This window comes from Phyllostomus hastatus, unplaced genomic scaffold (genome assembly GCF_019186645.2).
Source record: "Phyllostomus hastatus isolate PE091 unplaced genomic scaffold, TTU_PhHast_1.1 phas_contig_1, whole genome shotgun sequence".
Lineage (NCBI taxonomy): Eukaryota > Metazoa > Chordata > Mammalia > Chiroptera > Phyllostomidae > Phyllostomus > Phyllostomus hastatus.
Window position 1 is genome coordinate 3,067,636 of NW_025333498.1, and position 25,978 is coordinate 3,093,613.

Below are 25,978 nucleotides of genomic sequence, written 5' to 3' on the forward strand. Positions count from 1 at the left end.
ACCCAAGTGTCTATTCTATTATGTATTTCACCATCGGGTGGTCGATTACCTTTGGCTGTGTTTCCTCACAGGTGATTTTTGAATTTCTTCAGAAAACCTTTCCTTATCTAAATCACATTTTCTTCTTAATAGCTCATTCTGATCTATTGATACATAAGATTTATGAATACCTAATGATCTCTTTCTCATTGAAATTGAGGTTGAAACCGGGATTGAAACTCGTTGCCTTATCTCATGATGTGGACTTAGTCACTTTCATGATAATTACTAATGCCTCTTGAAAGCATGCGCAAAATTTCATTAGATATGTTATTATTTTAGGATTACAGGGGAGTAATATGTTAATATGTATACATACATAAATGCATGAAGAAAATTATACACACATTGCACATATATTACACTACATGTACACATGCATTATATATGCATTACACATATATTACATATCCACACTACATTACATATATATCTATTATCTTACACTTCATTGTAGCATCTCAAATATATTTATGGGATTATATATTTAGAAAACAAGCTACAAACATCATTGATATGAATATTTATATCATGTAAATACCATGTAGCTTTTAATAATTATAAATCTACTTGAAATAATGTAAATAAATCCATTTAGTAACTAGTATGGTGGTTCTGCCAATCCAGTCACTGCATGTATAGTGGTTCTGTCCATTGCAACATTTTTTGTTTATTTTCTCTTGTCATTCAGTTACAGTTGTCCCAATTTTCCCCCATTGCTCTCCCCTGCCCCACCCCCACCACTTTCTTAGTCAGTCCCCCCCTTGTTTTCCACTATCATAGTTTCCTTGGCTAGACCCTTCCCCCCTTCCTCTTCTCTCCCCCATTATCCCTCTGCCTTCTCCCCTCTAGTCACTGTTAGTTTGTTCCTTATTTCCATGTCTCTTGTTCTGTTCTGCTCATTTGTTTGTTTTGTTCACTAGGTTCCACTGATAGGTGAGATCATATTTTATAGTCACAAAAAAGAATGTTGTTTTCATAGAGGTAAGAACTAAAATTTAAAGCATTTTACCAAAACATTTAAGACAGTGATAACTTTGGAAGCAGCCTCCAGATTTAATAAATCTAATTGTTTGTTCAAGTTTGTTTTTCTTGTGAAGGAATGTAGAATTATATAAAAAAGATTAGATAAGTCATTAAAAACTATAAAGAGCTAAAGACATCAAAGTGGTGAGTATAAAGAATAACAAAACCAACTGACAAGCATTTTTAAGTATTCCATATTTTTTAGCTTTTTAAAAATGGGTTTGAGAGGTACATAATCTCTTAGCTTACAAGATATGAAAGTTTAAATGTTTTTATTCAGAAAAACACAATAAAATTAATTGTATAAAGTGTGCTTAAACCTTGGCATGTGTGAATGGCTTTATTCTGCTTTCATGGAATAAGTGTATTGTGGTTTATATAATTAACATAACAAGTGTCACTCAGCGAATGACTGGAACTGAGTATCGAAGGGAAAAACAACAAGGGATAAAGTCCACTGGGAACTTTTATGAGATATCAAAGAACAGGTTATATTGGCATTCAGGGGCTCATCTTGGCCATGTCACTGGAGAGGTACGTGACCCACAGCCTCCTACTGTTTATTGTCTGATGAGTGAACATATGAGCATTGTTCACAAAAGTACTGTGTAAGATAACAAAGAACTTTTTAAAAATCTGTAATTAATGCTTTAAGTATCTTGAGATAGACTGAGAAAGACTCTTAAAGAATAAGAGCATCAAATACATTTTGGGCAAATGAGAACCCAGGAGATTCTAAATTATATCACGCCTAATACAGGAGACATTCTGAGACTTAATTATAATGATTTACCCAGCAAGGAGGGAAATAACAAAAATCTTTCACAACTCACCAGTCAATAGAAAGACAGAAGTTTAAAATAGCTGCCAATAAAAACAATCATAAATTTAACAACATATAATCTCTTCTTCCCTTCTTCTTAAGGAAATAGAATGTAAATGAGAGTTAATTCAAGCTTAATTACAAAATAGTTTATTAAAGTCCCTTCTTATTACTGATGCCAGCTTTTAGCAAATTAAGAATTTGTTGAAAGAGCATATGCAAATAAAAAGGGGGCAAAGCCCTAAACTAAAAAAGAATCCCTATTAATGGCTTCCTAAAAAAAAAAAAGAAAGAAAGAAAGAAATACAACAAAGGCCCAGATACTGAATCTGCAGCTGCAGTTAACACTCCATCATTGAGCTATGATGGACAATACTGGTACTGTACAGACTTGGGCTGAATTAATGCTGTTCGTTTTTTGTTTCTAAAGACAAAAAAAAACCTGTATGAAACAATTTCAGTCCTCACTAAGCCAAATCTGCAATCCCATCTGTTCTGATTTCATGTTTTAACTGGAAAAAAAGAAGTCAACCTGATAAACAAACCTCCTTCATTTTAATACTATTAAGATATTCAGCAAGACAACTAGATAAAATCCTTGGAATTGTATTCAACTTGAATAACTTTAAACAGTGAAACCACCAGTGTTTTGCAATATCTAGGGCAACCTGCTCTCCTAAGGAAGCACGTGAATGAAGCCGAGAGCTAGACCTATGTAATGTGATGTCACCTCTCTTTCCTGGCACAATCTGAACAGTGAACTACACAGTAGGGGTTATAGCTAAGAATCCTGCTAAGTTCTTTCGTTTTACTAAAGGGAAAGAGTTACTGTGTCTGAAACTATTAAGTAGAAACATCGTATTAATTTTTTTCTTCTAATTTTTAAGCAACATTTAAAAGGGTAAATAAATATCCATCAAAACATTTTACTGCTTCTCCTTTGTTTCTTAGCAGGAAAGAATTTTTATATAAACACAAAATGCTATTGCCTAATGAAATGCTTACTAGAGAATAACTAATTGGCTTAAAATAGTTTAATTATAGTCCTGGTAAATTTTTTCAGTCCCTGTTTGTATTGGTTCCCTGGGTGCAATAAGTGTTGCATTTCCTCAGGATTTATGATGGTTGTGAATAATGTGCTCCATAATTTAAATCACAATAAATGAAACATTGTTTAATTTTAAGAAAAAGCTTTGGATTCTATAATTTCTCAGAATTAAGAGTTATTTTATCATTATTGATTATGATAATCTAACATGTTCCAGTAAGGCTTCAAAATAGATGATATATTAATGACTTTGCACTTTATTAAATACAAGTAATTTTGTAACACTCTTTTGGTATTAATCTAAGTATAAAAACTTATCTTAATGTTTCTATTATCATAACTTAGATATAATTTTCTTCATAAATGAAACACTAGAAAGGAGACAGAAGGCCTAAATACCACATAGTTGTATACCAGGAACTGGGTAAAGAAGGAATAAAAACAAACAAATAAACAAACAACCACCAAAAAAAGCCCTATATTGGGATAACTCAACCTATGCTGCCAATTCATTAAAAAATGTGCTGAGTAAACTGATTTTCCATTCTTTATGCTAGTAAATATAGCAATTATGACATTCTGTGATATAAATGAAACAAGAGAATTCCTCTTTTAAGACTTTACTGTCTTTATCCTTCAGTGTTTTCCTCATATTAATAACAGTAGATAATATTTAATGAGCATTTACTATATGCCAGGCACTAAACAAAGCTTTTTAGTATTGTTTATTACAGTATATGTTATCTAGTCTTATTTTATTCATAGCCATCTTATTACCTCATTTTTCACATATGAGAAATCAACAATAGAGAAGTTAAATAACTTGCTCTTTGTCATGCAGCTACTAAGTGATAGAACTGGGATTCACACCAAGGCTTTATCAAATTTGATGTCTATCAAAGAATAATAAAATAGCTAAATATTCTTCCCAAAAGTTTTTTTATTAAACAAAAAAATAATAAAATAAGTATTAAATACATTGTATGTTATCTATCCCTCAATTCACTCTTTTAACTGGTATTCAGATCATATAAAGATCAATGGTCTTGGAATTCTCCAATTTAAAAAAAAACTGTTTTCTGTAGTTTTGTTTAGGTAAGCTTCCTCAACCATAAAGGATCAGTGAGAACTTGAAAACTAGCATTTAAACACAGCTACTATAGAAGTCTTCTGTTTGGGAGAAAACTCAATAAAGTTGTCAGTCATTAAATATTTACTTTTACTTTTTACTCTAAGGAAATTTAATATGTAAAATGTAAGTGTGGAAAAGTCATGTACTTATGCTATGCATCATAATCTTTGAAATAGAACAAAAGATTGTTTGTAAACAGTAAAATAAATAATTCAGGAAGCAAAACAAATAGAAGAAAGTAAATTTACTTCTTGCCACAGACACTATCTATAACAATGGTTTAACTTGGAATATTTGTAATTTTGCTGCTTTACCTTGGTAGCATTCTATGTGGGTTAATAAACTTAATGAAAAAAATAAAGTAAATCAGAATTCAGCTTTTAGAATTTAGAGACAGCTTTGCATTTATGATCTTACTTGATAAGATAAAATAATGACCATGCTTTCTTATTATCAGATAGAGGTTTTCAAAATAAAGACCCTGAAGAAATTCTTTATTATGAAGTCTTTTTTAGCAGCTGAGGTCAGATGAGGAAGTCCCTTCCTGCTGGTGGAAGGGTCCTAGTGTTGCATCTAAATTTTATATTTTTTATTGGGTTGTGACCTCAAAACTTCACAATGGTACATTGAAACATATAATATTATGGAAAATGACCATATGATGTCTGAAAAATTGGTGCTTGAAGGAGCATGAATAGTTCCACAACAAAGTTAGTATAATAAAAACTACTACCTTTACCATTTCCCTGAATGGATGAATATTTTTGGCTGAGACACATAGACAATTTGGAATTAGCAGCAAGGATATACCTGTAGAGAGGATTTATTAACATGATACCAACCGAAAGAACACTCAATTAGGAAGACAACCTAAACTTGTGTCTATACTCTGCCATTAACAATATGGTAAGTTACTTGACCTCTTTGAGCTTAAATGTATTCACTTTTTATATAAAAAGATTAGATTATCTTTGTGAGACTTTCCATTTATCATCTTTCTAATAAGCTATAATTTTTCTACGTTGCAGTTAGAGTGTTAATTCTACTATAAGATAAAATAAATAAAATACAGTCTATGTAACCAGCTGTCACCAAAATTCATCTTAGATAGGAAACTGTATTGTTTAGGAAAAATACATTGCTAAGTGTATCATTGTAGAAGATAAGACTCTAAGACTTCTAAATATGAGTGAAATAATTCTAAATAAAACACAGGAAAACATTGCTTCTGGCAGCTGAAAAGAGAGAAGATTTTAAAAAAGACAGAACATGGGAAATGGTGAAAGAGCCCTTATTTTGAGATGAGTCTCCCCCTAATAAAGACATAGTAAAGCCCACTAGAATCATAAACTGTTCAACACATGGGTTGCTTATAGAATAGATCAAACAGTTGAGTTGTAAATCTTTGTGCCATTGGTGGAAGTGCAGATACAATCCTCAAGCAGTCTGGAATACAGAATCAGAGAGAAGCATAAAAAATAGTAAGTTTTGCCCTGGCTGGTGTGGTTCAGTTGATTGAGAGCTGGCCTGCAAACCAGGATCAATTCCTTAACCAGGATGACCAGGATCAAAGATGACTGGATCGATTCCCAGTCAGGGCACATGTGTGGGTTGCAGGCCAGGTACCCAGTTGGTGGTGTGAGAGAGGCAACCACACATTAATGTTTCTCTCGCTTTCTCTCTCCCTTCCCCTCTCTCTAAAAATAAATAAATACAATCTTTTAAAAAATAGTAAGTTTTGATATTTGCAGAATCTGTGGAGAAGGTTTTAAAATTCATCACAAATAGCGGAACTAGAGCTCAGGTTAAGCTAAACAAAATCTTCAAAAGCAAAAAATCCTGATATAACATCTGGCTTACAATTCTAAATTACAAGTGGCATTGCTGCTCTGTTTGATGCCTCTACATTTTTCCATTGTCCTGAGAATAAAACCCAAGATGGTTGACACGAATTACAAGACTCTACTCCATTTAGCCTGTCTCCCAGACGACATCATTGCTCATATTTTTCTAGCTATTGAATTCCTTTTAATGAGCAAGCCTATGTATAAATCCTGGATTTAATATCCATCTTTTCTTTACCAAAAATACTACCCCTATTAATTTCCATTTGACACTGGCTAAAAAAATTCTCTACTTAATCTTTTTCCTCCGGTTGTGCTTAATCTGTATGTTTTATGTTGTCCTCAAACATTTTCTGGTTCTTATCTTTTCATGTGAGGTCTGTACATAAGGTATCCAGCCATGTAATATGAAAAATAGAGACAATTATTGAAAAGATACAAGAAACATTGTATGTAGGACAATGATGCCTCAGTTCCCTTCAAAGAAGGCACCTCAGGACCTCACACAGTGCTCCTAATCCCCATCAGCTTCCCTGTCACATTTTCCTGAATCTCATCAATGGTCTGAAATCTCTTCCCTTTCAAAGGTGATTTTAGTTTTGGGAAAAGCCAGAGGTTGAGGGTGCCAAATCTGAGTCACTTGGGTGATTTGATGTTTCACCAAAAAACTCTGCATGAGACATGATGATAAGTGGGTGCAATGTCAATGTCATGATGAAGCTGCCAGTCACCAGCTGCCCATAGCTGAGGCCTTCGGAATTCTCTGAATAGTTTCCATAGAGGAATGTTTGAGCTTAATGAAAAATTTGATGCATATTCATTGCTCTACTCATTCAGTCATTTTGAATGTAACAGCCACACAGTATGCACATTCACTCAACTGGTGCCTACCACCCCCACTGCCTAGTACAATTTAAGTTGTCATTGTTCATACATGTGCATTCAAGTCCACTCTCCTTGGTTCCCAGGTTATATCGATGCCATGAATACCATTCTCCTTATATTAACAATGGCTGAACTTTTACAGGACAGACCTTGTACTACTCCTCATACTTGATTTTAATTCCATATTTATCTACTTTTTTTCTAAACCCTGAGGGCAGAGACCATGTATATCTTGTTTACCATTCTATCCCTAATACGTAACATAGTACTTGGACTGTGGTAGAAGCTAAATAAATTAGCACAGAATGCTTAATTTCTGTAAAAAGCAAATGATTTCAGGTTTTATGACAGATTTGAAATAGTCTCTGCAAGTTCAGTTATGCTGTGACAGCCCCATTGTTCAATCACTGAGGGGTCATGTGTGTTAAATGATTAAACAGCAGGAATTCTGCCACCTGTAAATATCAGCAGCCTAAAGAGTAAAGATGTCATTTTCCATCATTTATTATATAGATGATAAAGTTATTGTTCTGACCATTCAAAAAAGATTAAGACATCCCACTTTCTGATGACTCATTCTCTGGTCATTCAGTTTGAGATGACTGTTCAATCACTCTAGTTTTGTTTTTGTATTGTTTTTGTTTTGTTTTTGTTTTTGTTTTTTCAGTTAGGAAAAATACAAAACCATTATTGCTGGCCTATCTGCTTCCTTAAAATCCATTGTATACTCAGGGACCACAGTGATCATTTTAAAACAAAATCTAATCTGCTAGGCTCTGAATTAACCCTTGAAAACATTATACTTAGAAAGCCCGAGTCAAAAGCCTTAACATGATGTAGAAGACCCTGCATGATCTATATTATATAAATCCTGCTTACCATCCAGAACTTATTCATTTATTTGACAAACACTTATGAGTACAATATATACTAGATACTTTTCTAGTTGATGAGGATGAAGAATTCCTGTTCTCATAGAGCTTTCTTTCTGATCAGATGAAGCTAAGTCAAGCTCTTAACCCACCATCTTCTCTCTGGATTCCATCCTATTAACGCTATCCTTGATAAGTCACCAGTAAATACCATGTTAAAAACTAAAGTGGCATTTTTTAAGATTTTATTTATTTTTTCAGAGAGAGGAAGGAAGGGAGAAAAGAAAAGGAGAGAAACATTGATCAGCTGCCTGTCATTTGTACCCCAACTATGGACTGGCCCGCAACCCAGGCATGTGCCCTGACAAGAATCAAACTGGCAACATTTTGTTCTGTGGGATGATGCTCAACCAACTGAGCCACAATGATCAGGAATCAAGTGACACATTTTTAACCCTCATCTTACTTAAATATCCACAGTCAATGACAACTGTCCACTCACTCACTGTCCCCCCCATGAACACTCGTGCATCATGATTTTCCCCTTCCTACACAGTGACATCACCTCAATCTCTTGTAACAATTAACCCTCACCTTTCCCTAAGCAGAAGGTGGAAAAAGGATGGGAGGGGAATGGTAGCCCCAAGATACTCCAATATTTAAATAAATGAATGAAGAAATGAATGAACAGCTGCCTGAGCCCCTACATGAGATCCATGTGTTATATACACTATGGGCAGTAGACTGCCACACTATTCCATCATGCAAATTTTCAGACTTACTTATTTGTGTAATTACTTACTTAATATCCCTCTTTTCCACTGAGCCCATTTCCCTGTTAAACCACTTATGACTGTCTATCCTGTTCCCTGCGGCATCCTCAGAGGTAACTTGGGGTCTGACTCATAGTAGGCATTAACATTGTGGAATAAATGAATGTACCATCCTATCACATCTTTGGACATGAATCTACGTACTTTTCAGTGTATAGTCATGTAACTCTGTGTATGACACCCAGGTGGTGAGAAAGATGGACTTAAGATATTGATTTAAAAATAGTATGTTAATGCTGGAGGAGGTCATCAAGAGTAAGTGACCACCAGTTGACCAGAGAGCTGGATGCCAGCACCTGAAGGCTCATCACCACCTCCCCTGTCTTTCGAATATACATTCTTCCCACATTTCCACGTAGATGATATATGTGTCTGAACCCTATTAAGACATCAGTGTAAACTTTTAAGATTCTGGTGGGCTAATGTTGGGACATACTCATCTTGAATGTCCAAGAGAAACCTTATATGTGAGTTCTCTGATTTAATGAAAGCTGCCACCTACTAATCTAGAGGCCTGTCTGTCTTTTTGGTCTTTCCTTACCCTTATAGTATGGCAGTCACCTTCCTATTTCATTCTAGGAGTTCCTGAGGTTACAAACCAACAACTGAAAAAAAAAACAATCCATAAATTATGGATAACCCCACAGAAACATAGTCTTTCTTATTTTTTACCAAAGGTCATTGATAAGGGATTTAATATTTTTGTTATTTTATTGTTCTAATAATGTTCCCTAATTAAAGCCTAACCTAGCCTAGAAAATGAAAACACTCAGATAGTGATCTTAAATTTGCAGCATAAGATATGTAGAAAAAAAATGAAGCTGAAAATTAAGAGAATTAAATACAAGATTCTGACTCTTGAAAACTAAATGCAAGATAAAAATGGTATTCCTACTTACATCATGTTATAAGGGATGTTCCTTTCTTTTATTTACTTTAATCTGTCATAAATTCACTAGATGTTCTTCTAACAGTAATGTAAATTAAGAAAAAATGTACCGAGTAATTTACTAAGTGACAACTAGGGTGGACTTTTGCACTGTTTGCATATGTTTTAGTAATGATCATCTAATTCTAGATTCTGAAATATAATTTATTCAGAGAGTCTCACAGAAATATTTTCAAAGTCATCATAATTTTAAAAATGGTCTACAAATTTATTTTAGTAACATTGATTTTTGCTAGAAAACTTACTTTTAAGGAGTATTGGATAATGAAAGAAGTGGGACACTGATGTCCATACACACACACACACACACACACACACATATCTTTTGTAAATTATACTGGGGTACATATATATGAAATATAAATTTTTCTCTTAGCTAAGTTACATTGACATATATACAAATATTGAAATGATCACAGATATCATAGACAAATATGTTTTTTGGTAATAAGTTGTGCATTCAACACAGTTTTATATATTTTCATATTTTATTTTACTACCAATATTTCCCAATTTGAAACCTTATGCAATTAATAATATAACTATTTATAATGCTAAGTAGTTCACTGATTTGCAACCAACCCCCTCAGTTGAAGTACTTGAAATGGATCCTATTTTTGAAAATCAAAAAGTAGATCATATAATGGAAAAAGAAAGTGAGCCATGTCATTTGGAAATAAGCTATCATCTTTTCATACCAAATTGCTGTTTTAAAAAAATGGTTTGTATAATTTGGTGATGCCATTTTCCCCAAAAATAATGAAAGATGACTCAGATGAAATAGTGTTTATCCTAAGGGTCATTAATGAGTCTGGGAGAGGTCTTTGAATCTCCTGAAACTGTGTGCAAAAATATTGTGGCGTAAGCTTATGAATATTTTTCTGAAGAACTTTATCTATTAAACACTTGTCAATTATGTGATTCTCTAAAATATAAGTATCACTAGTATATAGAAATAGAATCACAAGTCCACAGTGAAATGGGCAATGAAATTAATGAGATTTCAGGAGACTTTTGATACAGGCTGTCATTGTAATGTTGAAATTGAGAAAACAAATTTAAGATTTATTTCAGGGTAGAATTAACATTACTTAGACTTTCATATGTTTAAAACTCATAAGTTATTTTAAGATCAGGAACCTGTAACTGAAATAACTTCAGGCGTGTCTATAGAAGTCAGATTTTAAAATGTTTGAGCTGATTGATTGCCTCTTCATGTGTACAACTTCAGAAGTATCAAAAATGAGAAACCAAGTGCCTTAAATTTCTTTTAAATCTTCTCTGAAAGGAAATGGAGCAAAAATAAGTAACATTAAAAAACTGAACTGAAATCCTAAACTATATGAAGATGACCTATGTCTCCAGACAGATAACTTAATGTTTCTTAAATGTACATTTTCATGAAATGAAACTTTCTAATATGTTCATACGTAATACAGATATACATTGTACACCAAGATGAGAGCATTTTGTTGTTATGTCAATAACAGTAGCATTGCTAACTCTTTGCCTTTCAATCAGATGACACTGGCAAGACAATGTTTTATTAGAGAAGAACTTGTTAGAGAAATAGGTTATTGTTATGGAACGTAAGTCTATTAATGCTGTAAATTTATCTTCACATATGTCATGTAAGATGCATTAGTGCCCATTAGATGCAGGTATAAGCTAAACATTAATGGAGTTATTGTTGATATCTTTTCACCACAATATCCTCCCAGTTGTGTGTGCAATGCCTCTGAATAAGGCTTTCTTCTAAATGGTAGGCCTTTCTAAATAATATGCAATTAAGAAATGTGCTATTCTACTGCATTAAAGCACAAGCCAAATGCAGGTTATTAGCATCCACTTCCAGTCCAACTGTGCAAGTGAGACAATGTGTGCAACAAGGAAGCAATCACTTACCGTATGATAACAGTTAAAAAAACTGATATTTACAATCCATATATTCTATTTAGAGAAGCTTTCTTTCAGCTCTTTGTAGTTACCTTGACAACACAAAAAAATGAGTGTTCTTCAAGAACGTTAAATCTTAGGTTAAAAATTGGAACATTGGATAAATGTTTTAATATTAATAACTGTACCTCTAAAATGGAAATAAAAATATTTATGTTGTTAGAATGATGAGGATTATTTAAACAGTGTGTAAAAAGCAAGAGCTGTGCAAATATGATTAACATTAGTACTAATACATAATGCAACAGTTTAACCACTAAAACTAAATTTGGTCATAAAATTCACATTGGCTTATCCATATTCTCTAATGATATTATGTTTCCTCACCTCTTCAAGGTATCATATATTACAACTATTTTAAAAATATAAATCAATTACAAACTCCTACTTAAAAATGTTTTTAAAAACTTCTAAATTATTGTTTTATTTACTTAAGGGGAAATCACAGATAAAAATTTCAAAATGTGATGGATTATGAAGAAAATCCATTATTTTCTGCTTTAGACAAAGTGACTTAGTGTGCTTAAAGTTTATAAATCCTATCTTCTAAAGTTTCCTACTTCTCTGGAATTCATTAGCCCATATCTATAAAATCAGAAGTCTCACATGTAAAGTGATTTGCAATATACTTAACCTTAGCATAGGTCTACCTATTTACATTTTATGTCTACTATGACCTTCAATTAGGAGTAATTTCTCAATCTGAAGTGTCGGAGGCTGAGATGTCACCAGTGATGGTGTCTGACTCAAGACTTCAGCAGCAAAGAATAAATCACATAAACTTCTTTTGATATGTACACACTTGAGCAGGTGACATATAGTGCCTTTCCTATTACTGAGAGCCTTGCGGATTACAGATCTCATTTAATCCTCATATTGTAACTGCCAAGTTACATATCGAAAGATGATTGTGAGATGAAGTTCACATGGCTTCAAGGGTTGGAGCCAGAACTTGAAATCAGATTCCTAACACAAGTTTGGAGTCCTGGTCCTTCCCCAGAACTGTTTGTGTGATGGCTGATTCACAACCTATTGTCTCTACAGAACAAAAAAAAAAAAACATTTTAAAATTTTGTATAACCTGAAAAAATAAAGATTTAGCTTTATGAGAGAAAAGAGCTAATTTATTCTGTCTACACTGGCGTGTCATGTTAAACACTATTCTTTGTATGTCTAACAAATGCAACTATCATTGTATGATATAATTAAACTCCCTTGGAAAGAGTTCAAGACAAACCCACAGTCCATTGAATTTTACAGTACAGCAACTAATATTAGATTAGATTTCAGTGGCATCATTATATACTATGGCAGCAAATGGATTATATTTAGCTTGTAAGAAATTATGTTCTAACTGCAACATTTGTGTGCAAGAATATCTGAATTAAATTGGAAAGGTATTTCTAATATTCCCCATATTGCACTCAGGTTAAATTCATTCCTCACTGAAAGTAGTTAAGAACCAAAAGGTAAGGCTTTGTTTGCTAACTGCCTCAGTTTTTGTGCCCAAAAGCATACTTATGGTGTCATTGTGACCTTTTGTCTCTTTACTGGGAGAATGGGGTAGCTATTTGCTGAGAGGACAGTATATCATGTATTGCTGCTGCATTAATTCTAATTAGCAAATAAAATAAAATAAATGTTATAAATAAGGGCCTGAATAAATTATGAGACATTTTAAATCAAAAGGATATACACATGCATACACATATAAATATATAAATATACAAAAATGTATATTTATATATCCTTTTGATTTACTATATATATCACACATGTATATAAAGAATGGAAGATTGAAATTTTATGGTGTTAATGGTGTAATATATATGCCCATAAGCTGATTTACACATATATATATGTTATATGTATGTGTGTGTATATATATGTAGACAGAGAGAGAGACCCAAATATCACCTGCTGCCTACCTTTCACTCTTTGTTCACATCACTTGAACATCTCACATTTCACATCAAGACAATTTGCATTTGTTTTATGGTCTGGTGACTTGAGTGGTTGATCTGCTGACTTGAAACAATGGGAAATGCCAAAGCACCAAAAAGTAAAGACACAATTACAGGCTAAGACCATGAATAAAAAATGCTACCCACATGAGGCTGAGACTAAAGACCACCCCTCAGGGAACACCTAGGGAAAGAAGCAGTGTCCTCTGCTGAAGAGCTCCCTAATGTGCTCTAAGCTTCACCTTCTGAGTACCAGCTTTTCATTCAAAAATAACTCTTGCCAAATAAAATAGGTCTACACAGAACTCTCATGCTATTCCAAAGTGACTTAGTACCTTTCCTGGAGCACTCCTTCTGGAGTGTTTTTTCCCCTTTTTCTTTTTTTTTTTCTTTTGCTCAATCCTTCCATGCCCTCCAACCACCACCCCCACCAGCTGTCAACCTGCTCTTCCGCTCTACATCTGTGAGTCTATCACTATTTTGCTTGTTAATTCATGTTGTTCATTAGATTCCACATATGAGTGAAATCATATGGTATTTGTCTTTCTCTGACTGCTTTATTTCACTTAACATAATGCTCTCTAAGTCCATCCATGTTGTCACAAAGGGTGAAATGTCCTTCTTTTTTATGGCCGAGTACTATTTTGTTGTGTAAATATACCACAGCTTTCTTATCCATTCATCTACTGATGGATAGTAGGGCTGCTTCCAAGTCTTGGCTATTGTAAATAACACTGTAATGAACATAGGGGTACACATATTCTTTCAAGTTAGTGTTTACAATTTCTTTGGATAAATTCCCAGAAATGGACTCAGTAGGTCATAAGGCAGTTCTATTTTTAATTTTTTGAGGATACTCCATACTGTTTTCCACAATGGCTGCATCAGTCTGCATTCCCACCAACAGTGCAATAGGGTTCCCTTTTCTGCACACCCTTGCCACATTGGTTGTTTGTTGATTTATTGATGGCAGCCATTCTGACCAGTGTGAGGCTATATCTCATTGTAGTTTTAATTTGCATTTATCTGTAGCTTTATCATTTCAATTTAATTTAACATCATCTGCTGAATGCCAGCTATGTATAAAGCATTTTGATACATCCTTAAGGTATACACAAAGAATAATCTCCCTGAACTGAAATTAAAGATCTTTGCACTTTAATATTATTTGAATAGTTATTGTCTATACAAAGAAAATCTTTATATACAAAAGTCAGAGTATAAAAAGTAAGTTGAAGAACTTACATAAACTAAAAAAAGAAGCTAGTTGTACTGTCATTAAATAATTTGTTTTGGAGACATCTCTTCTCTGTTTTAGATGTATTAAAATTTAAAACATATACAATTGCCCTGGCTGCTGTGGCTCAGTTGTTTGGAGTGTCATCCTGTAACCTAAAGCTTATTCAATTTCTGGTCAGGGCACATACCTGGGTTTTGGGTACAATCCCTAGACTGGTCACAGGACAGGTGTGATCCCCTGGTACAAATGCATAGGATCCCTAGTCTGCCCTGATCCTAGGTCCAGGTGCACAAGGGAGGCAACCAATTGATGCTTCACTCTAACATTGATGTTACTTTCTCTCCTTCTCTCCTTTCCTTTCTCTCTAAAAGCAATGAAAAAATGTACTCATGTGAGGACTAAAAAATAATAAAATAATAAAATAATAAAATAAAAATAAACTATATCCAATTTCAGAATAATATCTATATAGTGTACAGTAGACATCTAATGTAGCTAAATGCAATTTATAAACACATCTGAGATGGGGATGTTAGGATTACAGAGATAATTAGAAGACAGGAGGAAGAAGAGTGGAAATAGCTAAAGAAAAAATGTTATCATACCACAGAAAGATGAGATGAGTGTCTGCCTTAGCTCTCCAGATGAGTTTCTATTTACAGATTTCAGTCCCTCTTGAAACCTGCCTTCTTCTTCTCCCAGGGCTGCATAGCATACTCTCCTTACACCAGGCTGAGTTTCTTTGTTTTCCAAGTAACAAAAGCAAGTCTGGCCAAGACAAAACTGAGTCTCAGAGAAACAAAATAACTGGTCCATGGATACCCAGCTTGTGTCAGGGTAAAAATCCCAACTCCTGTGCTCACAGATACCTGGTCTGTCTGGAAACCTCACCTTGTGGAAGGTGATAGTGGAAGCTCTAATAATAACCAGTGAGTGGCTAAGGGTCCAGATTTATCTTGCAAAGCAAAGAGGTGAATATAGTGGTATACACATGTCAATTAAATTCTCTTTAAAATCTTGTGAGTTATTCTATTAAAAAAATTTTAGCATGCTCAACAATGTTAGATACAGCTTTTCAGAAACCAGTGTTATCAGGCACAATCTGTATCTGATCCTTTGTTACTATAGCTGTTAGAGAACTTAGAGTATTTAATTTAGATTTTACATAAAATAATGTTGAGGAAAACTTTTAAGGTCTGACATGGTAGAGCTGACATTTTAATCATCTTCCCAAAATGTTTATGATAACAGGGAAAGTCATGTAGGAAAATAAAGTTGTGGAGTATTTACCCTACTGTGAGCTGGCTGTTAGGAGTTTCTGTGAAAAGGAAAGTCAGAGAGAATGATCAGCTCTCCCATCCAACATGCTGACACAATTTTTCAAAAGCCTCGTTTCTTTAAACTATTGTTACTAATGGTATGCTTTGTGGAAATCCATTGTCATTGTTTATTGTTCCACTTTCTTGCTAAAAGAGATTTCATGATCAAATAATATTGGAAAATCCTAGTTCAATAAAGTTAAACAGGAGTTTAGTTTTATTTGATGAGTTTTGGCTTGATTTTACTGCAGAGCTCCTCAGAGCTTTAAAATGCAAATGTGTATTGTGAAGCTACAAGTGAGCTGAGGGGTAAAGCATTTCCCAAATTTATGTTCTAACAGATGCCTTCCCCCTCCAATTTTTCTTTTTACTTCTTTTTTGTGGGGGCTGAAGGGAGAGAGAAGAGAGAAAAACTTGGGTAGAAGGAGCAGCAAAAATTGTTGAGAACGTTAGTTCTGGAGTGACCTGTCATGCCACTGACAAGTAACATGAGGACAAAAACAAAAAAATTCAGTGTCACAGGTAATGGAAAAAATGATTGAGGCTTGTTGTAAGAAATAGGTGAAATGCTAATAACGCAAATTGCAACAACTACTGTTACTAATACTTTTCAAAAAGCCGAAGAGTAGTCCAATTCTAATTTAGTTTAATAGAAGGCCTGAGCAGCCAGCCAAAGACGAGCATGAAAAGCAGTATCTTCTCAAACTGATACAAGCTTCTGGTTCTGGTGGGGAAAAAAAAGAGTTCCATATGAAAAAAATGCTCAACATCAGTAGCCATCAGAGAGATGCAAATTAAAACTACAATGAGATACCACCTCATTGTATCACCTGTCAGAATGGCCATCATTAATAAATCAACAAACCACAAGTGCTGGCAAGGATGCAGAGAAAAGGGAACCCTGGTACACTATTGGTGGGAATGCAGACTGGCACAGCCACTGTGGAGAACAGTATGGAATTTCCTCAAAAAACTAAAAGTGTAACTGCCTTTTGACCCAGCAACTCCACTGCTGGGAATGTACACTCAAAATCCCAAAACACCAATTCAAAAGAATTTACGCACCACTCTATGCACAGCAGTGCTATTTACAGTGACCAAGATTTGGGAACCATGTAAGTGCCTATCCGTAGATGAATAGATTAAAAAACTCTGGTACATTTGCACAATGGAATACTATGCAGCAGAAAAAAAGAAAGAATCCCTACTTTTTGCAACAGCATGGATGGAACTAGAGAATATTATGCTAAGTGAAATAGCCAGTTGGTGAAAGACAAATACCATATGATCTCACTTATAAGAGGAATATAATGAACAAAATAAATTAATGAACAAAATAGAACCAGAGACATGGAAATATGGAGCAGACTGACAGCTGTAAAAGGGGAGGAGGAACTGGGGGACTCTTTGGAAGAAGGTGAGGGGATTAGTCAAAGAACATGTGTGAAGGACCCATGGACATCGACAACCAAATGGGGATTGACTACAGAAGTGGAGGGTGGGCTCAGTGGAGGGGAGAGAAGAGGGAAAAATTGGAACAACTGTAATAGCATAAACAATAAAACATTAAAAATAAATAAATTCAAAAAAATGTTTTAAACTAAGCTCTAAAATACTGTTGTGATTAAATTAAATATCAAACTATTAACAAACATTGTTGCATATTGTTTTGGTTAAATATCTTAATCAAAGAGACCTTTTGTGAGATGTTTAACAGTTTTAAGTGAAAAAAAATCACTCTTCTTACCTGCTGAAACTCGGATAATTTGGATAAGGAGGAAATACGCACTCATTGACCTTCCCCTTGGTAGTAGCTGTCAACAATAACAGCATGCCTTACAATCACCAGGGACACTTTAAGGAATGTAGCCGTGCCTCTGCCTCACCCCCAGAGAGCCCAGATTTGCAACGGAGACTCTACATCAGTATCTTTTATTTCCCTAGGTGAATATAATATATGCTCATGACTGGGGACCACTGCCCTAAGGGGAAATAAACTATTTCTCCGGGAATGAAATGATACATCTAAACATAAACTATTAAAAATAATTAAGGGCACAGGAATCCATAAGTCATAAGTAAACGTTTTCATTATAAAATTATTTCTTTAAACCATAATTTATTATTTGTACATCAAAAGTTGGAAAAATAACAAGTTTAATTACTTGGTTAAAAAAAATCAACCAAAAATGAAGATGACTTCCCTGGAACACTGTCAATGGCATTTGATCTACAAATTAAACACTTAATGTTCTAATATATTTGTTAGTTACCAATAAAATAGGCATTTAATATTAACAAATTATAAATAAAAATTAAGGGAATAAGTATTTGGAACATTATTATCCATCTGTCTATCTACCTACCTACTTATCTGATATCATAAAAATATCTATCTACCTCTCTATCTGAGAGAGGCTACAAATCAAAGGACAAAATGTTATGATATTGTGTTAGATATAAAAATGATACTATACTTCATTATCAGTAATCAACATATGTGTACATATTTAGCACTATAGACACATAATTTGGTATCTTTAATTACTTCTGATTATATCTCAGTGTAACAACATACACATATTCATATATTTATTCATTCATTTATATAGGCATTTCCCTTAAGGCCATGAAAATTAAAGCATATTTGCCTTAATCTTCAGATAAACTATAGAAAGTAGGTGTCACTATTATCCACATTTTACAAATGAGGAAACCTATTACAAACAAAATTACTGAGTCAGACAAATTAGAAGCTTAATTCATATTGGTGAATGTATGAGTACAAGAATTCAACTCCTAATGGTCAATAGATAGATGTATACACTGAATATAAGCCTTTATCCTGCCTTAGAAACCTCTCTGCCAGAAGTCCCATGAAAACTGAGCAAGAATTCAGATATACTTTAACTTATCATATAAGAGTGTCTTAGTTCTAAAGGATGATTTTGGAATATAGATTCCATGGTCCAACCCCAGACTTCTAAATTTGAATTCCTAGTAGTGAGATCTAGAATTTATCTTTTTTTAAAGAAGTCCCCTCAAGTAATGAATACTAATTCCAAGCATGAAACACTAAATTTCATTGCTCATTGTTGAGATTTAGTGAGTTCTGGAGTTTGGGTGCTACTGGTGTTCCATAATGAGGGCAGGCAAAGAGGCTGCTTGGACAGAGTAGATGTGTTCTCAGTCATAGTTTCCTCTCTCAGAGGACAAGAAGCTCAAGGCCTGAGTCGCCATTTTATGCTCCATTTCCTAATGAATCCCTTTCTGCATGCAAACATCTTTTTAACTTTTCTGGGAAAAAAATACTCTGCTATTTCTACCTAATAATATTACAATTTTATTTTACTTCCTCTGAGTTCTAGAGGGTGTATGACATAAACTGTTTTAATTCAGGAACAGTGAAAACAAATATTGTGTACAATTTTTAATGAGCAATTTTGCAAATTCATGAAATGACGGTATTACTAGTAATCATATACACACCCAATGCAAAGTACAATCAGTAGACCTTGTTTTAAATTTGATTCTAATAAATAATATGATTGGATCCTGTTAGGAGAAAAGTGGAAACATTAATCCAATCACTGATCTGATCTCCACTGCTATAAAATTTAATGCCTGTCTACTTCCTTTGTACTAATGATGAAACTAAATAATGTATATATTTTTTATTTACATGTTCAATAATACTATGGCCTGTTTGGTGAATGATGTTCTTCTGCCACTTGGTGGTGCTTGCCAGTTTCAGAATTTGTTTCTTGGTGGCACTGTAACACTAAGTACAAAGTAAGCTGAACAAAATCACAGCATTCCTATTGGAAATGCTTTGCTTCCAACTGTTTAATAATTTAAAGAACCTCTGTGGAAGCAACTGCATTTGTTAACCAGTCACAACTGGTAATTAACTCCTTTGGAGTTTTAAGTTACTTTGGGCAAAATGTCTTAGGAAGAGTACATGTTACTAGAAAGCATGCCAAAAATTTACTTAAGAGAGAATTCAATAACAGTTTTACTCTGCTAAGAGGTTCTGTAAAATTCTACTTATATAGCCAAGCACTGATATTCTAGCAGGTCCTGCTTCATTATTACAATTACTGCGTAAACACTTTTAAAGACTTCTTTGCCTTTAGTTCCAAGCCTAACTTATTTTCATAAGCCTGATTAGTTAGCACACCAGCCTTGCCATGGAAAATGACATGTTCTCACTCTGAGTTGTTAAACCTTGATGTACACTAATCGTATATTTATGTTGCTGTCTCTGCTGAAAGGGGGCAGCAGCAAAAGACATCTCTGATTCTTTGTTTTTTCAGTGTCAACTGGCAGCTCTATCTAATGGGCATTTCGTTTCCTTAAAGAATTTAGCTGCACTGTCTAGAAGCCGATTTTCTGATGCCTCCAACGTCTGGTCAAATTGATCTGTTTTAATGGAGTCTTCGTCGGTGAGGAGCGAGATGCCACCGACTAGAATGCTGGGATCCGCTGCTTAATTGTCAGGAGTGAGAGACACTTAGACTCAGAAATCTTTGGAATTGGGCGGGGGTTGGGGTGGGGGCAACCTCCCAGCGGAGGCAGGTGTGTAAGATAAAGGAGTGGGTTTCACACGGGGGGGGGGGGGAATGAGATTTCTTTGAGACACTGAGGTGCTGCGTGATCACATGCCTCCAAGAAGAAGTTAAAATGCAAGGAAATGGGAGGAGGATGGAGGTTAAAGTACTTAAAAAGATAGGTCCGGTATAGGGTACAGTTTTGTTGTTGTTTGTTTGTTTGTTTGTTTGTTTGTTTGGCTGTGCCTGTAAACGATGCTAATCCCTGTTTTCAAAGTATGTTGGTGCCTCTTGTAAGTGATTGGTGATGGACGCAAATTGCCCGTGAGATGTTATCAGCCAATGCTCTTCTAAATTCAGGTGACAGAGAAGGAGAGGAAGAATGGCGAGAATTAAAAAGAGAGAGAGAGAAAAGGAAGAGATGGGGGTTCCCGAAAGAAAGAAGGGAGGGAGGAAGGGAGGGAGGGAGGAAAGGGAAGGGAAGGAAGGAGAGAGAACTAGAGAGGGAGGTTGCGGGACAGAAAAAAAATCCTGAATCATTGAAGGATCACACATTAAACACTGAACAATTACGTAGAAAAGAAAACTCATCCAAAACACTGTCACTGCAATAACTACGGGGGTCAAAGGAGAAAGATGTTCCTTTCCATCCGTGTCCCAGGACGCTGCGCGTCCCCTTACTAAGGACTAAAACACCATTAGTCTAAAGAGTGTGTCTAACTGCGTGAAGAATGCAGCAGGCAGAAGGCGGGTCCGGCTACGCGGCGTGCCCAACACCGGCAGGAGCAAAAGAAAGAAAAGCGCAGAGCGAGACACTCCTGTCAAGTTAGACCTTCTTTCCTCGCCCAGGTCACGGCGACCGGGCAGTGACCAGCGCAAAGTGCCCAGGGCCACTCCCTGCGCGGTCAGTCGAGCTGAGCCGCCCTTCTCAGACGCCGCTTCCCGGAGAACGCGCCGGGAAACCCACCCGTTGCTGATGCAGAGGAGCCTTCCCTTCCTCTCTCTGACCACTTGTCCCGACCAAATCCAACGTTTTAAACACATTTGCCCGCACCTCCCAGGTAGTAACACAAATGGGCTGCTGGCCAGAGATAAGCGTGGGATGGGGAGAGGTCTTCAAACCTTCTGCTCCTCGAGCTGGGTCGGGACTGCAGGGGGCCCGGGAGGGCAGAAGAGAGAGAGAAAAGGAAGAGGAGAGAGCCTGGAAGACTGGTTGAGCCAGCTTGGCGAGCAGCCTCAGGGTCTCAGGCTCCTGTGGGAACTGCTGCAGCTTCCAGGCCGGCCAAAGCTGTGCTCACACCACCGCCTTTCACGTCCCCGGCTCCCGGCTTCTCCCTAGAGAACTGTCCCTGGGCTCTCCGCAGCGTATTCCCAACCTGTATTCTTTTACAGCCAGGCGGCGCGCTCCCGCAAGCTGGAGCGCTGGGCGCCAGCAGGACGCCCTCTCCTCTGCGCCCGCTTTCCCCTCTCTGCCCTGCTGCTACCGCTCCTCTGCCACCTCCGCCCTCACCAGCTCCAGCTCTGAGAGATGCCACCCGGCAGCAGGCGGGCATCATGCACGGAAGTGGGGCGCTACAGCCAGCGGAGCCTGCTCTCGGTTGGGGGCAGAGAGTGAAAGGGCAAGTGGTATACTATACAGGTGTGGGATTAGCCCACCCAGAAGCTTGCGCTTTTTGCTTGAGCCCTCCCCTTCTAGCCCCACTCGGGCCAGAGCCTGGCGAGCTAGCCCATCTGTGGCATCCACCGTCGCCTCCTCCTTGCACCTCCTTGTCGACCCCTCCCTCCCGGGACCTGCATCCCGCTCCGCCAATCAGCGGCCGTCTGCCTCTTCCCACGTGATCCCGGGCGGGCTAAGGACCTGCTGCTTCCCAAACGCCTGAGGGATGCGGGCAGCAGAACGCGAGAGGCGGCTGCTTGGCTGCGGGGCGTTTTGAGTTTTCCTCCACCCTGTCTCCTAGGGCTCCTCTCCTCTGTCCCTGGACTCTGGTCTCCTGCTCCCCCGGCCTCCCAGAGCCCTTTTCTTATGGCAGGAGCTTCCCAGGTCTCCGGCGTAGCTTCTCAGCCAACGACCCTCTCGCTGCCGGAGCTGAGCCGGGTCACTGGATGTTGCTAAAACTCTCGAGATCATGCGCGGGTTTGGCTGCTGTTTCGCCCTCAGGTGCCACTGCCACCGCCACTGCTTCTACTGCCGCCGTCCACGGGATGCTCAGTAGCCCGCTGCCGGGCCCCAACGATAGTGTGTTTTTCGGAAGCCGTTTGCTGCTGCAGAGTTGCGCGAACTAGTCATGGTGCTGTGGGAGTCCCCGCGGCAGTGCAGCAGCTGGACACTTTGCGAGGGCTTTTGCTGGCTGCTGCTGCTGCCCATCATGCTACTCATCGTAGCCCGCCCGGTCAAGCTTGCGGCTTTCCCTACCTCCTTAAGTGACTGCCAAACACCTACCGGCTGGAACTGCTCTGGTAAGTCCAGAACCCCAGCCTCCGAAACCCTTAACCCCTCAGAGAAGACGCGCGTTTCCAGCACATACCACCTTAACCTAGCGCGTCTCCCTAGCCCCTCAACTCCTACTGCTCCAAACCCCAGAGACGATTGACCTCCAACCGAAGGAACACAGAGAACTGTTCCAGGCCGCTAGGGAAGGCTGGGGTGCGGGAGGGCCCTGGGATGAGCAGAAAGTGCAGGTGTAGGAATCTTTGCATCCCTGCACTTAAATTAGAATGGCGAAGATTTTAAGAAATATTAAACGGGATGGCTTTGTGGGCTCGCTGAAAAGAGCATCAATCCTTGGGGAAACACTAAAACCGAATCTTTAGCATCATTAAAGAAAAAAGTCTGCTAGAATGGGCTAGAGATAACTTTATGAGAAAGAACGACCAAGAAAGCAATAAATCAAATGGTGACTGCAGGGGAAACACTGGTTCCTGGCAAAAGTGCACTAGTCCGGGTCACGCAGATTCTAAAGGAGCTTGATTTCACGAGATTCAATCCCAACCTCCTCTCTCTCTCTCTCTCTCTCTCTCTCTCTCTCTCTCTCTCTCTCTCTCTCTCTCTCTCTCTCTCTCTCTCTCTCTCTCTCTCTCTCTCTCTCTCTCTCTCTCTCTCTCTCTCTCTCTCTCTCTCTCTCTGTCTCCTTCCCTCTCCCTCTCCCTCTCACTCTCTCTCCTTGGCTGCAAAAGACATTGTTTTGGCAGCCCACAGATGCCTCTCTCTTGCCTCCGAGAGCTCCTAGATGGTGGAGGGAAGTTGAAAAACAATCATTCCTAGGTCTCCCAGGCCGGGGTGGGCATGCCCAAGGCCAGCCAGGCTCACAGGCAACCATGCGGAGAACGGAACCGACCCCTTGGGCGCTGACTCCTCCATTTCTGAACACAGTTCCTAGGAGTGAATCAGGCGCTCTTCCTTCTCGCTTGGGTCCCTTCAGAGTCTGAACGCCAGAGCTTGGCAGGCTTTGCATTGCTGAAACCTCCTAATGAAATAGGGCCCGCGGATGGAAGTTGCTGCACTCTGAGCTGGCTTCACATTTCAGTATGACAGCCCTTAGTATACCAGGAGGAATTGTGGTGTGATTTCACTGGCATTTTAAACTCCATTAACACGCGTTGGTATTGTTCCCTAGGTATGATATGTTCCAGTTTTAGCTACTGTGTATGTGATTTTTCATCTTCTCTAAGTATGATCTTTCTGTAGTTAAATCTGGCTGTAAATAAAGGGGTTTTCAAAGGATGTGTGGTGAGCAGAAGTGTATGTAACTTTGGAGAAAACGTAATAACCAACTGTAACTTATAGGATGAAAGAATATGTAGTCCTGGCTTGTTAGTGATATAAATTCCATGAGGAAAAATTTATACATCATTGTAGTTTGTGCTTTTTAAATACAAGTTAAGTTTTGCAACCCTATTAGATTTGGGTCAATAGATTGCCTTTGTTCTGTTTTTTAACAATTTCTAAATTTGCCATTTTTTAAAAAACTCAACATGTTTTCTTTAACTTACTTGTGGTTCACATGTGCATTATGTTATTTCAGAAAGACAAATTTCTACTTAGCAGGTGCCTGATCACTTTTCAAGTACTTTATCAGAGGAATATTAAACAACCTGTAAAACCAATTTTTTGAAATGTTGATAGCTTTGTAGTCCATATGACTAGTTTGCTTCATCCTTAATTGTAGTATTATTTTAAGTAATAACTAACTTAAATGTGAAATTGAGGTTGGCAGTGAAGAAATTCATTATTAACCAGATATCTTAAAGGGGTCTGCAGAAACTAAAGAGAATGAACTGGTTTTCCAGGCTGACTGTCAAGGCCCTGGCACCCCCACGCCCCCACCCCTGTTAACTTAGAGGTGATCAATCTTCATTTGAGCCAGACAGACCATCACAGAAAACACTGTGCCTGTTTATCTTTATTATTGGGGCTTTGTTTCCTCTTTGTCTGGAGAAATTCCAAATAAGAGGTTGTTTCAGACCATAAAGCAAAAGAATGATTAAAGATACAGAAATGGTAAAAAGGCATTCAGGGATCATCACCAGTTTTTTTAAATAAAATGTGGAGAGTGGGGGTCATAAACTATAGTCTACCTGATGAGAAAAAAATAAGGAAGCTAGGAAACAAACATTGAACATTCATTCAGCACTGCCAGTATTAACCTAAGCTAAAGTAAAATAGCACTATCAAAAAAAGGATATTAAGAAAGAACTGACTAGAAAGGAATTTCTGAAAAAAACAAATATTGATTACTTAACAAGAATTTTTTAGGTTATCTGTAGAATGACCTTGCAATACATATGTGGTTGTCAGAATTAAAATTTTGGGTAATTCTTTTTAAAGTTTCAAGAAATCACTATTTTTTCTTAAAGTCTATGACATTTTTAAATGACTGGGGTATTTTCTTTAAATTTGAGGTTATGATGACAGAGAAAATGATCTCTTCCTCTGTGACACCAACACCTGTAAATTTGATGGGGAATGTTTAAGAATTGGAGACACTGTGACTTGCGTCTGTCAGTTCAAGGTAAGAAGTCTGATATTTGCACCTTCTAATTCATTAAGGAACTACAAAGCAAGGATGTCCCTTTACAACCCATCACTTGGCAATTTATAGCTATGCAAGCTAAAAGGAAAGCTGGCACCAAGCAAAGTACTGGTGAGAGAGCCAACCAATGTCAAGGAGGCATAGTTTTGGGGGAGAAGTGCATATGACACAGTTATAAATGCTGTAGAGGTACAGAGGTTCAGGTTGTTCCTTTGGCATGTCAAAAGAAAATTATGTTTCTGTGTCTCTTTTAGCATGCATTTTATAAGCCAACTACTGAGGATAATAGTCAATAACCAGTGGATAAGTGTGGATTTGTAGTTTTGCTCTTTTTGGTTGGGACTTTCATCTTTTGATCATATTGTTTTCTTTTAATGGTCTTGTGTTTTATTATCTTGGCAGTCTGGTTAAGTTTTTAAATGAACTCCTTCTTAATGTGACTTCAAAACTACTGTGCTAGTTTTAGAA

At 37.1% G+C, this 25,978-nt stretch overlaps 1 protein-coding gene across 1 annotated transcript in view; it reads left to right on the plus strand.

The window, feature by feature from the left end:
* Positions 1–22,379: 22,379 nt before the first annotated feature.
* TMEFF2 (transmembrane protein with EGF like and two follistatin like domains 2) overlaps positions 22,380–25,978 on the plus strand; it is a 231,058-nt gene continuing 227,459 nt past the window's right edge. The window contains exons 1-2 of the mRNA XM_045861343.1: positions 22,380–22,937; positions 25,380–25,489. Of these exons, the coding sequence (XP_045717299.1) occupies positions 22,766–22,937; positions 25,380–25,489 (282 nt within the window). The 5' untranslated portion in view covers positions 22,380–22,765. The remainder of the gene's footprint in view (positions 22,938–25,379; positions 25,490–25,978) is intronic.